Genomic DNA, 16,419 nt, shown 5'->3' on the forward strand with positions numbered 1-16,419 from the left:
CTAATTTTCAGTGGCTTACACAGTGCACAGTATTGCACTGCAGAGCCCGGTTGTTTTAGAGGAGAGGAGCCGCAACACTTAACAGGCTGAGACAAAACACAGCAGGCAACAGTAATGAAATGATTGGATTATGATCTGTGTCATTTTAACTGATACCAAATATGCACAGAGTTACATCTCTTCTCTGTTAACTACAACTACTGTCACTGCTGATGCTGTTAGACTGAGTAACCTGTGTTTGTGTTTAGCTGACAGCAGAGCTGAGAGAGCAGCTGCAGAGCAAGGAGAAAGAGCATGAACTGGCTCTGCACACTTTGAAAGACCAGGTACAACACACATACACACACACACGCACACGCACAGGATGAAGACATAAATGGAAGTAACTGACTACCCAGTGTTCACACATCCTGGCATTTTGCAGCAAGAGCCTGTGAGCCTTGACTTCGGGCAGAGAAAACCAGATTCCCAGACCTCAGATCTCAGGTTCAGCACGACTGAACTGAGTAAAACTGACATGTAATTAGCAACAACAAGTGGACGTTCTTGTACACACTGATCAAGAAGTTTGAAGTAAAGCCCAGTCAATTTAATGTTGTCCAATACAAGGCTGAGGGCTAAGAAGGTTGTCTGAGGGAGAGACAGAGGCAAGAGGTGGAAGGAGATGAGGAAACAAGGGGAGGAAGGGTGGGAGGGAGTGAGGACTGATTGGAGGAATGTGCCTAAAACTGAAAACTTTAGAAACGCCTACTTTGTTGTGTCTCTTTTCTGTGAAGAAGTTTCGCTGCCAAAGTGAATTGATCTTGAAAAATTGATTCATATTCACCAAGAACTGTTCAAAAGGTAATACTAATGACTCGTGTGGAGAGAGGGAGACAGAGCTCGATAATACACATTGATTTTTCTTACCCAGCCCTTTCATATGACTGAAAAATACAAATATGTTTTCCAATACCACTCTGGCAGTGGACTAGCCTGGTGTTTGTTTCCCTGCCTGCTGCTCGAGCTGTGTTTCTAACCTGCTCTGTTCTTGTCTTATCCTCCTCACCTGTTCTTTATCTCTCTTTTTTGTCTCTTATTCTTACCTTTAATATTTGTGTTGTTTTGGTTGTGTCTCTGTTTATGTTTATATCCGGGTTTTCTTGTTTTGGTTATTGCTTTTTTTTTCTTTTTTTTCTTTTTTTCCTTGCTTACATTTTCCTTTTTGGTTCTCTTTCTTTGTGGTTCTGTCTCTCCTGTTCTCTGTGCTGCCCCCTGTGGTTCGCTGGTACTGCAGGTAGCCAGTCAGAGTGCAGTCAGTCAAGAGCAGGTGGACAACATCCTGCAAGAGAACGATGCTCTGAGGACAAACCTAGCAGCTTTAGAACAGGTAATAAACCTGCAGAACATCATCTTGAAGGTTACCCCCGAAACGGTGTTCAGCTGACTAACGTAGCTACTAGCCGGAGAACGTTACATAGATCCCTAACAATACGTTATCTCACGGGACAAACTTGGCACCTTTAGAACAGGCAATATACCTGGAGAGTGTAACACCTAGCCGACAAAATGAGTGATCTGGTGGTTTGCAGGAACAGGGGGGGCCAGGGATGGACTCAAACACCCGGTCCACCCCTGATCTGAGTACTAGCCTAGCTGCTCTAGAACTGGTATTCACACATAGAACACATATCTTTTACCCAACCCTTAAACCCAGTTAGAAAAGGTGAGTTTCCTTGTATCCATAACAACTAGAGTGTTGTCATAACTACACTACCAATGTTGGAACAGATCCAGTAACACTATCTAGAACCCGTTTTACATTTACAGAACTGTGCCTTTAAGTCAACACCTTACTGAGTATGAAACTATAACCCATCTCACAGGAGAACAGTGCTCTGAGGACTAATCTGTGCGCTCTTGAACAGGTAATTATATCTTGGGCTTAAAGTAGACTACCTTTAGATTGATAGTCTGAAGTTGAAACTTTCCTAGAACCCCTATTACTGTTCCTAAACCCTACGGTAAACATTAAAAATGTTTTAAAGCTGCGTACCTTGAAAATATAACACTTGTAAAACTGACTTAGCGCTAATCACAGAATATTTAATGATTTCTGAAACTCTATCTTAAACCACATCTATAGTTAGGACCCATTACTGAGTAGTTGGTATTGATTGTTGTTGAAGGTAATCCCATCGAGAACCCCATACACTGGTCAGTTCCTTAACAGAAACCCTGGATCCTTAGAAATGGAGTTCATATAGAACCCAACTAGAACCTAGTTTATGTTCTGAATCATCCAACTCATCCATCTCCATCTGCTGACTTCACTCCGTCTTTACTCTGTGGAACACCTCAGTACCTACTATCACGTGCTCTCATCAGCTGTCACGTGCTGTCACGTGCTGTCACGTGCTGTCACCTACTGTCACCTACTGTCACCTACTGTCACTAACTGTCACCTACTGTCACCTACTGTCACCTACTGTCACTAACTGTCACCTAATGTCAATAACTGTCACCTGCTGTCACCTACTATCAATAACTGTCACCAAATGTCACCTATGTCAAACTCTGCACTAACAGGTTTTTCATTTAAAGAACTAAAGATGAATAAAGTTGTTGAATCGTGTGCAGATCCAGACGGTAAAGACGCAGGAGATGAATCTGTTGCGTGAGCAGCAGGAGGCGTTGACGGCTGAGCTGCAGCAGAGACGAGCTGAACAGGAGAGTCTGTTAGCTCAAAGAGACGACCTGGACTCCCAGCTGCAGGTGACACACACACATACACACACACACACACACACACACACACACACACACGTGATAGGAATACTGGTGTGTTCCTCTGGTTGCTGTATCTGTGGGTAAAACACACCTTTAACAGGAAATCTGCTACTGACTAGACAAATAACAGATCCAACTTATTCACATATTTTGTATTTAAATAGTTTTAAGATTAGTGGATCTGTATAAACTGTAGGTCTGATTAACGAAGGAACCGTAAACAGTTTTCTTCATTTATCAAAAAAAAAATCTGTCTTCAGACACAAAACTCATCAAGAAAATACAGATAAAACCGCACAAACACAATTTACAAACAATGATACAAAGTCCAAAAAAAATCACTCCAGACCACAGACTTTCCCTCTTTGCAAACTGTTTTTTGAGTTTAAAATGGTCCCAGTCCTGATCCAGTTTGAGTTCCACTTGATCCTGAACACAAAAATCCATCTTTACTAATCATCTCTACTCTCTGTCTGTCTCCTTTCAGGAGTCGAGTTTTGCCAATAGGAAGTTGTTGGAGCAGTTAACAGAAGAAGGACAAGAGAAGGACAGACTGCTGAGAGAGCTGGATGAGGCTAAGAAGGTACACACACACACACACACACACACACACACACACACACACACACACACACACACACACACACACACACACACACACACAGAGGAGAAGCAGAATACACATTCTTGTTTGTGTGACACATACAATCACACAGATACACAAACACATTAAGCCATTTGGGTCGTAAGCACACTAATGATCAGCACAAATGTAACGTGTGTGTGTGTGTGTGTGTGTGTGTGTGTGTGAGCAGACAGCAGAGAAGAGGAAGGCCATGTTGGATGACATGGCCATACAGCTGAACCAGGAGAAGTCCGACCACAAGGAGGCGCTGTCAGACCTCAAACTGCAGCACGAGAAGGAGGTGAGACTCCAGAGATGATGCTGCTCTTTACTCTGACTGCAGGTTTCATGTTTTCTCTTCAGTTTGTCCTTTTCATTTTGTCTTGTAGTTTTTCCTAGAAATACAAAACAACCTCATAATATCTTGTGAATGATATGAGAAGTCTCCTTTTCTCCTCTCCTCTCCTCTCCTCACCTTGTCTCCTCTCCTCTCTGCTCTCAGGTTCTCGGGGTGAGGGCTCGGTATGAGAAGGAGCTCAGAGGACTCCATGAAGACAAGAATCGCTCTGAGGAGGAGATCCGACAGCAGCTAAGAGATGAGAAGGTAAAGAGGGGGAGGAAGAGGGAGGAAACAGGAAATAAGAGTAACAGGGAGAGAAGGTGATGGGTGAGGTAGTGGGGAAGGAGAGGAACAAGGAGGAGAATCAGGAGTAGAGGAGGCAGGAGGAAGGTAGATTTCCTAACTTTGATATAATGCCTCCAAAACTCTACTCTTCCTCAGCACAATCAGTCCTCATATCTTATCACCTAGTGTCTGTCTGCAGTGTGATTATCATCTGTGTGTTTCAGGCTCGGACTAAAGAGCTGGAGGGTCTTCAGCCGAAGGTGGAGGAGCTACAGGCTCAGGTTCAGTCCATGGAGGGAACCAAAGGCTGGTTCGAGAGACGACTCAAGGAGGCCGAGGTCTGTCAGCCAGTTAAATCGCTCTTTTAGCTTTTTGCACAGTAAACTTTGAAACTCCCCTCAGATCATATTTGCTCTTCCGTATGGAAAAAAACATTCGTACACAGTCTGGGAGTGACTTTGATTTGGCTCTGAACGTTTCTGTGAAATAGTTTGTGTTGTATCTCGAGGCAGATGATGTTTTATAACGGAACATTTAGCCAGACAGCAAAAATGTATTTACTTGTACTAAAATGAAATATTACAAACGTGAAGCTGGATTTGAGTGTAACAGGTGATTCTTTACCTGGATGGAATTTGCTCATGACCTCATGATCTAAGATATTTCTCTGCTCTTCAGTCGATGAGCAGATTTCTGTGTCTTCATGTTTCCTGTGTGTATTTCACCACCAGCTCTTTGTGTTCAGCACTCCGGTCACCTGTTATCGTCTGACTTGACAACCTGTGTGTCTTTGTGTGTGTGAGCAGGAGAACATAGAGAAGAACTCTCTGGAACATCAGGAGGAGATCAAGCAGCTGCAGAGAGAACACACACTTCAGCTGGAGGTACACACACACACACACACACACACACACACACGTGCACACACTCACACAGACACATGGTTTTTCAGAACAAGATGTCTCAGGAAGCATCTTTGTAAAAATGAATATATGCGTGCGTGGGTGTTTGTTTATACGTGCAGTCTGTGTAGGTGTGTTTGTGTGTTTGTGTGTGTGTGTTGAATCTGGTCCAGCTCTAATTGAATGTGTGTTTCTAATTAAAGCCTGGTTGTCTCCATGGTAACGCGGAGAGGTTAAATCGTGTTAACAGCAGATCAGAGTGGAGGAGGCTCATGTTAAACTGACAGTCTGTTACAGAGACTCTGAACAAACACAATCTGTCAGGACGGAGCTCGGTTCACTCTCAGCCTGTTGTTACACAGAAAACACTCATCACTCCTTTGTGTCGGTGTTTGTTCTTTCTTCTTCTGTTGTTTCTCGTCACATGTCGTTTTTACACTACACTGTCGCACTGAGAGGAGGCTCTGTTTAACAACTGACTGACACTCGCATTATGAGTCTCTAACGCCTGATTTTAACCCTGAAATAGGGCTGAATGATATGCAAAAAAAATTTTTAAAAATCATATTGTGATCATTTTGGCAGATATTGAGATATAAGTCACGATTTCAGTTGGAGTGGTCATTTTTTCATTTTTATTTTCACTCTAAAAAAAAAAAATGCAAAAATGATGATGATGTGATTTTTACATTCCCTTACGTCTGGAGAATATGATTTGCAGGCTGAGGCGTCTCTGTAGCATCAAAATTCATTACCTACCCTGAACCACAACTAATTTTAGAATTGGGGCACATTTCCACTTGATCAGTTATTGTTTGATGTCCAGTGTGTCGGGTGAAGAAACCTTTTTAATCGCACGAATCACCAACAATCTGACTGTTGGATGATAGCAGGGATTTCTGTTTTGGTCGCCTCTGCATCTTGATCCGTGATCAGATTTCCCAACACGACTTCTGTCAAACAATCTGTTTATAAACTGATAAACAGAAATGTCTAGTATCAGTCTCTGTCAGTCAGTGTGTGTTTGTGTTGGCATCATTTGACCTCACAGATATAAGCTTTGTAATAAATCAGTCTAATTCAGACAGTTAGAGGAGCTGCTTTGTTATTCTTGTGGAGACACTTCAGTCAGTTTGATCCAGACCAACACAAAACTAAAAGTTGATACTGTCTGAAAACAGCTGCAGCTTCAGGAGTGGCATACAGTCCAAGTGAAGTAAGGATGTTTTCAGAGATGAAGACATGAATAACTTTTATTTTCATCAATTACCTTTGTAAAAAGAACCTGAATCAGATCGGTATCTGTTGTGACCCCCCTTTGCCTTTAAACCAGCTCCAGTTCTCCTCGTACACCTGCTCACAGTTCTTCAGGTTGTTCCAGCATCTTGGAGAACCTGCCTCAGTTCTCAGTCTCAGGGTCTCTGTGTCTTCATGTGATCCAGACTGACTCCATGATGCTGAGATCAGGACTCTGGGGGGTCCAGACCATTGGTTGCAGGACTGCTGGTTCCTCTAGTCTCTGAAGATTGTTGTCCTGCTGCAGGATGAAGCTGGACCAATCAGACGCCTCCTGAAGTGTCTCAAACTAAGACAAAGTCCGCTGCCAAGAAAAAAGTTAGAACAGAAAATAAGTCTGTTAACGAACTCTCGTTTCAGGAGCCTGAATTATAAAAAGGTCGAGCAGTGGTTCAGTCTGGAGTCTTTATTGTGGTTATCAGTAGAGTTTGCTAACCAGCCAATAAAGCACAACCCGCTGTGCATCATGGGATGTGTCAGTGTTGATGTAACAAGTCCTTTCAGTCAATCAGATTAGCAGGCTGCCTGGTCCTCGTGCTCCTCGGAAATCCTTCAGGGAGAAAGAGTTTCCTCAGAGACTAACTTCAATGATTACTCTGTTTCTCTGTGTGTGTGTGTGTGTGTGTGTGTGTGTGTGTGTGTGTGTGTGTGTGTGTGTGTGTGTTATCTGTTGGATAACAGCCCTGTACTAAGAGCAGGTTGAGGAAACTTAATAGGAAAAGTTAATTAATGATGGAGGAAGTCTAATTAGCAGCAGGTCGGGTGCTCAGCAGGAGCTCCACGTGGCGTGGGTTTGGATTTCAGCCGTCACGTATCGTTTCCTGTCTGGCTGACTGAACACTGATGGTGTGTTAAATCTCAAACAGCAAACTGTTAGAAATGATCAGGACAAACACAGATACACAGGCGCTCACTGATAAATAATCCTCTTGTTTAATGGGGGGGACAAACAAATAGCGCGTTACAGCTGCTCAGGAGTTGGAGCTGTGCACGCTGCCTCTGTTTACTGTTAGAAATAATCACCTGCATCTTCAGAAGACGTGAGTTTGTCCCTTGTGTTTATGTAAAACCCTGAAATCTACAGTTACATCAGTTTCAGATGATAATTGATTATTATTAAAAGATCATTATGTGAAAAAGAAGAAAATTAATTCACAGCTTGGAGATTCTTGGATTAGATTTAAAAGAAAAAGGTTGTTACATGTTTTGATTCATGAGCTAAAATAAAGATATAATGTCCTATGTTTCATCATAACGCCATAGGGCTGCAAAATCAAAATATTATCAAAATCTCAAGTGCAATATCCAGTTTGCAGGAGCTGCCATTTTTTTGATAAAGGTAAAACGTGTCACAACATAAATAACTGTGAATGAAGCGTTACGGTGCAACAGAGACGCCCCGGCCTACAGATCATATTCTCCTGCTGTAAAGGAACAAAAATCACATCATCATCATTTTTATATTTAATAAATATAAAAGGATAATGCAAAAAGTACCTTTCCCACTATAATCGTGACTCATATCACAATCGCAGTTCGGCCCTGATTTGTTATATTATATATATATATATATATATATATATATATATATTAAACATTTGCTGTAAGATTCAAGGCTGTGTGTTGATTTTCATAGACGTTAACAGAAAAACAGGAAACGGCTGATAACACATGAACTCCACTACATGTTCAGAGGTTTCAGCTTTCAATAGAGAAGTTAAACCATGTGAGGGGTGAGGGTTTTTTTCTATTTTATATACAATTTGCTTTTCTTACAACATTGTATAGTTTTAAAGGTTTTAGTGAAGATGGAGAAATGATTCAGTGATTAAGACACAAAAGGAAAACTCTGCATCGGACTCCACTGAAGCAAAACAGGTTCAGTTGAAAATGAACCGTAAAACATTCAGGTTCTTTAAAAGAAGTGAAGTGACACTGTAACCTCACACTCTGCTGTTTAAATGATGAGAAGTTACAGTCACGTTGTCTCCACAGCCTTGTTTATCACACTGAGGCCTATAGTGCTGCTCTCGTTAGCTTAATACAGAGCGATGGTTGATCAACCAGCTGCTGATGAGAGACCGACACCCTACAGGTGCAAAGACCAGCGACAACAGCAGAGGAGGAGACGTTTCCGCAAACTGAAACAAGCTGCTAAAAGTTTTACTGATCAAAGTTTCAGGCTCAAGGAGAAGTGAAGATCCTGTTGATGGAAATATTACACGAATAAAAAGAGAGGATACAAATGTCTAGTGTACATTTTACCAATACTGCTTCATGAGTAGTCAAGAGCACCTTCCCTCCATTATTTTATCTGCACCGTTGTATTTTGAGCAGACTTCAGGTCAGTGTAGAACTGCACTGCTCCCTCATTGTGGACCAGGTCTGGGAATGAATTGAGTGTGTGAGTGTAACGAAAGTCCGATTTTAATGACAGAGGATTCAGTTCAATTCAAGAAAACTTGATTTGTCCTGAGGGGGGAATTTAAAAGGCACATCAAGTAGACATGAAAACACAACCAGTGTCAAAACAACAGCCTGTAAAATAATAATGAGAATGACCAGTGCAAAGAAATAACAGACACACATGAAGATAATCTGCAATAAAAACTATCTTGCACAGTATAAACAGTATATGTGCATATTGGCTGCAGAGTTTTTTTGTTGTTTTTTTTGTCACTGCTGCTGAACAATCATCAGCTCACAATGAACACGTCAAGAAGAATTCATAATTTTTAATTGATTGATCATCCATCTATTTTCTCCTCCTCATCCAGGTCCAGCTCACATTCATTTAATCACTTATATCATCAGGGATTATTGTTTTGATACTGTTCAAAAGTGCTGAAATGCTGTGATATAATGATCATAAATAATTCTTTTGAACCTGTTTTTTCATTATTCACACTTTGACCGTGGTGATGATGAAACACGTGATAAATGTCTTTCTATAAGCTGTAAAAATGACATTAGATTTAACTTGGTGAGTCTGCAGAAACCCTGATACACTATCTGTTTAATCCTCCACTGTTCGCCTGCACACACCTGTCTGCCTCCGTACTCTGTCTGTCTGTGTGTGTGTGTGTGTGTGTCTGTGTGTGTGTTGATATTAACAGACACACATCTTCCCCTCTGCTTCTCTTTTACTGTTTCTGTTTCTCCTCATTTCTCGGTGTAATAAAATCTGAACGGCTCAGAAATTAACACAAAAGCTCATTTCTGCTTGATGAGGCGTGTGTGTGTGTGTGTGTGTGTGTGTGTGTGTGTGTGTGTGTGTGTGTGTGTGTGTGTGTGTTGTGTGTGGTTGTGTGTGTGTGTGTGTGTGTGTGTGTGTGTGTGTGTGTGTGTGTGTGTTGGTGATTAAGATGTGTGACATTACAGGGAATTAAGAGACTCTGTTTTCCTCCAGAATGACATGTTTTCAGTGTGTGTCAGGTGGGCGGCTGCAGCCTGCGGGTTTGTTAATGTAGATTTTAGTCAAATTAATTAGCAGCAGAGGATTAGAGGAGAATTAAAAGCAGTTTTTTTGTAACTCAATCCCCGGTCAGATGGATTAAGACTGAGGGGGCATCACTGGAGGTGGAGATGTAGCTTGTTTAAATCTCTGTTTTACTTTGTTTGACGAGGAGAGCGACGGATGGAAGAGGAGTTTCACAGAGGCGTCACTCTTCTCTGTCACGTCTTTACAGTTGTTAAGTTTCTGCTCCAGATGTGTGAACTGTTGACCTCCTGGTGTTAACCATCCTCCTCTCTCTCTTTGACCCTCTGTGTGTCTCCGTCCTGCAGGAGAAGCAGTCAGAGATGGAGGGACTGAAGCAGCAGCTGGTGGAGGTGGAGAAACAGAAGGATGAACACGGTGACACCATTGGAAAACTCAGACAGGTACCAGCTGATAGGCTGTTTTCACCTGTGTCTGTTTGTTTGTCGATGGCGTTACGCTAAAAGTGCTAAAACCGATTTGCCGAACCTTTGGGGCAGATCTGAATCACTTACTCTAAATTTGAATTTTTTCCCTCTGAAGTCTGGTGCATGTTGTTTGACGCTGGAGATCTGCCCTCCCTGAGTGACCTTCAAGTTTCAGCTTCTTGTCATCAAATCCCGTCTGCAGAACCAAACCGACACTGAACGTATGATCAGTGTATCACAGTCTGATGCATCTGATTCCTCTGAGCCACAGAGCTGCAGTCTTGTCAAAAACACATCAGTGATTCTCACTGTGTCACCGGGTGACATGTTCCCTCATCACCGTGAACACACAAACTGTAGTTTATTTTGACTCGGTCTCACACAAACCATCCTGCTGCCGTACATACTCAATAGAGCACCAATAGTGGATTCATCTGCTGCTGAAAATAGTCCCCAACAAATGCATTATTTCCTCCTGTTTGTTTCAACTACCGGGAGCAGCTGTTTAAGGAAATTACTGAGCTTTTCTTTAATAAAAGAAACTATAGAGTTGTTTTAATAGATTTACATCTTCAGTAGGAACCAGTGAACTTGGAGCTGAGAGCCTTGATCACTTACTTGAGTAATGATAATAACTTTATTACTATCTCACTTTTCAAAACAGTAGTTATAAAGTTCTTCACAGAGCAAAGACTGCCAAAAGAGTAATATAAATAAAATGTAGGATTAAATATTAAGATCACAACAAAGCAAAAGAAAACAACAAACACACACAACATTTAAAATACAGCTACGGTATATCTAAAATAAGATCAACACACTGAATGACAGAAGCTAACAGTAAGCTGTAGAGTGTTAACATGACAAACTGTGTCGTGTGCACATGTGAGCCAGAAAGTCTTAAGTTCCTCTGGCAGGGTCCACTGAAGGTGTCATGTGACTGGCCAGTAAATTTAAACTTGATCTGTTTCAGGGATAAACATGATGAGGTACCTGCACACATGAGACATAAAGGAAGGGTTTGCTGTTCCTCACGGCAGCCAAAGAACCATCTGTTTATTTATTTTACCATTCCTGTGTATCAGTTTTTCATGTCCCTCAGTTGTTTTTTTATCGTCAAGCACTTTGCAGTGTCGGCTATAGAAAGAAGCTTTATGAACAAACCTCCTGGTATTTAAAGATATGAACCTCTACAGCAACATGACTTATGAAATATGCAGTTAAAATATGTAAAATCACTGGGTTGATCCTTTTAAAAAGCTGCATCAGCATCAAAGCAAAATGATTTTACAGTTGTGGAATTATTATTGTTTTATTCTTTCTGTCTCTGACCTCCATCAATCTGCTCTGTGTGCAGGAGATAAAGGACACTGTGGACGGTCAGAGGATCCTGGAGAAGAAAGGAAGTGCAGCGGTGAGTTCAGTGTCCACTGACTGATAGACAGGCCACTCATCCATCTGTCTGTCCGTCTGCAGTGATGGACAGACAGACAGATGAGTGGATGCACTGAGTAGAATTTAAAAAGAGATGACAGAGAGGGAATATATTTTCCAGAGTAATTTAAGGGCAGCAGTGCATGGAAAATAATAATTACAAAGTAAATCCCTGACTGTGTGTGTGTGTGTGTGTGTGTGTGTGTGTGTGTGTGTGCGTGTGTGTGTGTGTGCGCAGCTGAAGGACTTGAAGCGGCAGCTGCAGCTGGAGAGGAAGCGAGCGGACAAACTGCAGGAGAGACTCCAGGAGATACTGACCAACAGCAAGACCAGGACAGGTACACACACACCTGAGATGACACTGTGATGTCACAACAGTGTCTGGTCTCCAGAAAGAGTCTCTGGCTCTGACCTGGTTTAATTTGATGTCAATAACTGAGTTTAAAGGACCAGTGTATAGGATTGAGGGGAGCTGTTGGCAGAAGTCGACTGAAATATTAATTAATATTAACTGTTATCATAATTCATCACTGAGGATTGTGGTGTTTTTACTATTTTAGTATGAGCCCTTCATATCTCCATGACCAGGTCCTCTTCCACAGAGCCGCCGTGTTGCACCCTCATGTTTCTACAGTAGCCCATAACGGACAAACCAAACACTGGCTCTAGAGCCTTTGAGTTTTTATGTTACCTGAAGGCCACCGTAGGTTCTCGTACATGCTTGGACAGGGAGGGGTGAGGGGAGGGCCACTGGTCCTTTAATGTCTGGAGTTTTAGAAATAGCGCTTTTTCAATTTATTAATGAAATCAAATCTTATGTATCTGTATCGTTTATGTTTTTTCCATTTACAAATGTTTGTTTGTTTGTTTGCTGAGTTGCTTTTTGTAGTAGTTAGACGCCGTCCTTGGTTGACTGTGCTCGATACTTCTGCCCAGAAGAAAACACAGCTGTTATTGTGTCACCAAATGTAAATCTGAAATTATCTGAGGAGGGAAATGATTAGGTTTTGTTTGACTTATCTAAATAATATCTTGGGATTTGCTGATTGGGTGACGCATTACAGTCAGCATCCATGGTCATCCTGAAGAGATCTCAGTCAGGTCTCAGCATCTTTGCTAATTTACCACCAGCTCTGACATCTCTCCGGAGATAGATTCATTTCTGGAAGATAAAGTTCTTGTAACAGTCTGGAGCTGCCTCTGTGGCTCCTTACAGATCTCCACACTCCGCAATCAAGTTAACAAAGATGAATAAATAAAAACCAACAGAGGCAGTGTGATGACTGATAACAAACAGGTGTATAAACACTTGAGTCCTGCTGAGCTTGCAGATTGATGAAACTGCATCCTCCCATTCTTGGGAATCTGGATTGCCATATTCAACAAGTTCAAACAATTGTTAAAGAGACTTGAGATAAAGTTCATCTAATGACGACAGAAACATCAGCTGAGGAGAATTTTAGGGCTGAACTGAAGTGAGCGAGAAGAGGGGAACTTTTGTCCTCAAAGACAAAGTCAGTGTCAGTATTCCACCATAACTTCTACTGATTTAAGTCTGAGTGGAGAATCAGAAAATTAATACATCATCAAAACAACTGTGGCCCACGGAGTGATGTGTTCAGGGTCTGCAGTTTTCTTTTAGTCTCAGATTTAGGTTCTTTGTTTCCTCAAACTGACAAAAATGACGAGAGACCCGAAGTCCAAACCCAAACTTATGGGTACCATCACAGACAAAACAGCCATGTTGTTCAGCACTTTATCGCCTCAGAGCTCTGTTCACTGTCCTGAAACAGAACCTGCCCATTGCCCTTTAAATGCTCCAGTAAGGAGAGATGTGTATGTGTGTGTGTGTGTGGTTGTGTGTGTCCTAAGTGGCTGCGATGTGATTGGAACGTGACCGATGGGGCCGATAATCTGCGGCGTGCTAACCCTGCATCAGGAGGTTCTGGCTTAGTCCGGAACCTTCTGTTCAATATTTAATGCCGTGCTCCGATTCCCAGAGCTGAGGTGGACACACTGGCGTCTGCTGGCACAATACACACACAAATACACGTAAATACAACACTTACACAGCCGCACAGTCAGTCACTTTCTGTTTGTCTCCATTACATTTAGTTTTCTCTCACTTGTTTTTTCCACATTTCTGTCTTGGATTTTTTTTAATTTAACAGCCTTTCAGTCACACTGTTTGTACTCGTGTACTCGTTTTATGCACACACTCACACATACTCACAGACACACACTCGCGCGCGTGCGCGCGCACACACACACACACACACACACACACACACACACACACTGGTGCAGGGCAGTCCTCTGCATCATGTATAATCAATGAGTAGTGATGAATGTTTAAAAGGCTCTTCTGCACAAACCTGAGAATCAGACATTTTAAAGTAGCATACTTATCTCTCTGCCCACTCCCACCACCTGCCTTAAAGGGACGGTCCAGTGCATAACAGGGACGGCCATAGTCTTAAAGGCACAGTTCGCTCATGGCCGTTCCCAAAGAGTCTTTTTAAACCAGGAGACAATCGCTTTAAAACATTCATGGATAAATCCAAATGTCAAGACTTCCCTGCACTGGCAGACTCACAGGTGGAAATTACAGGTGCACAGCTAAAAGTCAGAGCGCTGCCCATTTACCACAGTTTATCAACACCAGCATGAGGCCTGGCAGACGACCAGTGAGGCAGACACAGGACTGACCCTTTACGACAATGAATGGTCCCCCTCAGCCGGTGACCTGTCCCTAAAAGCCAGTGGACCTTTTAGTTAAGCAAGTGCGCTGTCCCTTTAAATGATCATTTAAAAGACTTAAAGACAGTTAAGTGTCTTAGAGGCACGATGTGTTTTACAGGGGATACTTCACTGACTTAATGTGACAGGGGACAGTCCTTTCACCACCATTTTCCACTGCAACAGTTAGTTATAGATAGTTTAATGTTTGGGTGGACAACTTGTTTATGTATAGTTGAGATTTTTTGACATGAGATACATCAGTGCACATTCAGGCAGTAAGTTTTTTTGTTTTAAACCAAAAATGGAAAAACAGCTCAGCTACACTTTATAGAATGGCCATTCTATCCTCTTAGCTCTCTTTTGAAATATTTATCGTTACTTCCATGCTACCTGACAACCTTTAGTCATTCTTTAATTAAATAAGGAATATGGAATAAAAAGGAATTTGCAATTTGATGTTCTTGTTTTCGTTTTTAATTCTGATGGAAAAAGTGCTCTGTTTTTCTGTTTTTCCGTTTTTGGTTTAAAATGAAAAAACAAACTGCCTGAAGGTACACAGACTGAGATACTCACAGGCAGATTATACAGTGTATGCAGAAAGTATCCAGACCTTTTTCCCCTTTGCAGCCTGATGCTAAAATCAAAAGCTGAGGATCACAACTCAAGAGTGCTGAAAATTTCTTTTAATCTTGTGTGTTGTGTTTACTCGCACTGTACGGTTCAGTCGACCGGTCATGACGCGGAGGTCACACTTAATATAAACACTGAACAGTCATTCAGTTTTAACCAATGACAATTTCAGTTAATAAAGTCTGATTACATTGCTCTGAATGCACTGTATTGTTGAATGGACACAGTCTCAGTCTGCAGACCCTGTGGATGAGACATCACAGCAGCATCCGGCTGTTGTAGCATCAGCAGCAGCAGAGTGTAGTGTGTAGTATCCTGACTGTCCTCTCAGAGGTGAATCCAGATGTTTTTTGTGTATATTTTCATGATTTCCTGCGGCTCTCATCACGATCTCCATCCTGTCTGTCTCAGGTCTGGAGGAGCTGGTTCTGTCAGAGATCAACAGTCCCAGTCGGACTCAGCAAACCGGAGACTCGTCCTCCGTCTCCTCCTTCTCCTACAGGGACATGATGAAGGAGGCTCAGCCGGCCAATCAAAACAAGGTGGGTGGAGCCTCAGCCGCTTATCACAGTTCAGAGAGCTAAAAGGTGACTGCCTCAGAAACACTGACAGAAAAGAGAAAGGCAGTGTTACGGTGTGTAATTCTGCAGTGAGCTGGCTCAGAGTCCAGACTCTGACGACATGTAAAACTCCACTGTCATGATATTAAAACTGGTTCTCTACAGATCGTAGCAGAGGTTTCGACAGCACTCGTGACTCATGTAGGAGTTTGTTTCAAGCAGCAGACAGTTGAACATTCATTTCCAACAACCAGGTCATTGATCATCCACTCAGTTAATTAGCTGTAGGTGCTCAGGCTCCTCCTAAAAACTAAAAGTCAATGACTTGAGCGCTGCAGGAGGAGCATGTGTGGCTGGCTGTAAACTGCACAACCCGAGTCTTGCGTGTGTGTGTGTGTGTGTGTGTGTGTGTGTGTGTGTGTGTGTGTGTGTGTCGTGTGTGTGTGTGTGTGTGTGTATGTGTCCCCCCGGTCTGACCTCTCTACCTGTCTGTTGTTATGACATCAGTTACCATGGGGATGTGCTGACGTGGTGATAGCAGGCTGAACAATAATATCCCATGATCCTCCTCTTTGACTGTCACTGTATCAGACAGTAGATTTAAATATTTCTTCTGTTTTTGTTTGATTATATTTTACATTTATTTTCTCAGAAGAGTCTTTGAAGTTCCTCTGCTGCTATTTTTAACTGTCATCATGGTGACACTGTGTGTGTGTGTGTGTGTGTGTGTGTGTGTGTGTGTGTGTGTGTGTGTGTGTGTGTGTGTGTGTGTGTGCGCTCCTATTGATAGAAACACCGTAAATAGAGCTGACAGGTTCAGTTTATGTAACCGAATGTTTCCGTCAAAACATGAAAGTAAGCAGAGTCCACCGTCGGGTCAGTTTACTGCGGTGGTTTGGTCGTCATTAGCAACAGCGTCACATGACAGAG

At 42.2% G+C, this 16,419-nt stretch overlaps 1 protein-coding gene across 2 annotated transcripts in view; it reads left to right on the top strand.

The window, feature by feature from the left end:
- gripap1 (GRIP1 associated protein 1) overlaps positions 1-16,419 on the top strand; it is a 40,901-nt gene that overhangs the window by 16,184 nt on the left and 8,298 nt on the right. Inside the window, exons 14-25 of one of the 2 annotated variants that reach the window (XM_022763926.1) lie at positions 249-326; positions 1,277-1,369; positions 2,620-2,754; positions 3,257-3,352; positions 3,585-3,695; positions 3,897-3,998; positions 4,244-4,357; positions 4,826-4,903; positions 10,004-10,099; positions 11,481-11,537; positions 11,796-11,895; positions 15,341-15,471. In XM_022763926.1, coding sequence (XP_022619647.1) covers positions 249-326; positions 1,277-1,369; positions 2,620-2,754; positions 3,257-3,352; positions 3,585-3,695; positions 3,897-3,998; positions 4,244-4,357; positions 4,826-4,903; positions 10,004-10,099; positions 11,481-11,537; positions 11,796-11,895; positions 15,341-15,471 — 1,191 coding nt within the window. The remainder of the gene's footprint in view (positions 1-248; positions 327-1,276; positions 1,370-2,619; positions 2,755-3,256; positions 3,353-3,584; positions 3,696-3,896; positions 3,999-4,243; positions 4,358-4,825; positions 4,904-10,003; positions 10,100-11,480; positions 11,538-11,795; positions 11,896-15,340; positions 15,472-16,419) is intronic. The other variant, XM_022763927.1, reaches the window with a different exon arrangement.

Source organism: Seriola dumerili, unplaced genomic scaffold (assembly GCF_002260705.1).
Source record: "Seriola dumerili isolate Sdu_G_001 unplaced genomic scaffold, Sdu_1.0 BDQW01000493.1, whole genome shotgun sequence".
NCBI lineage: Eukaryota > Metazoa > Chordata > Actinopteri > Carangiformes > Carangidae > Seriola > Seriola dumerili.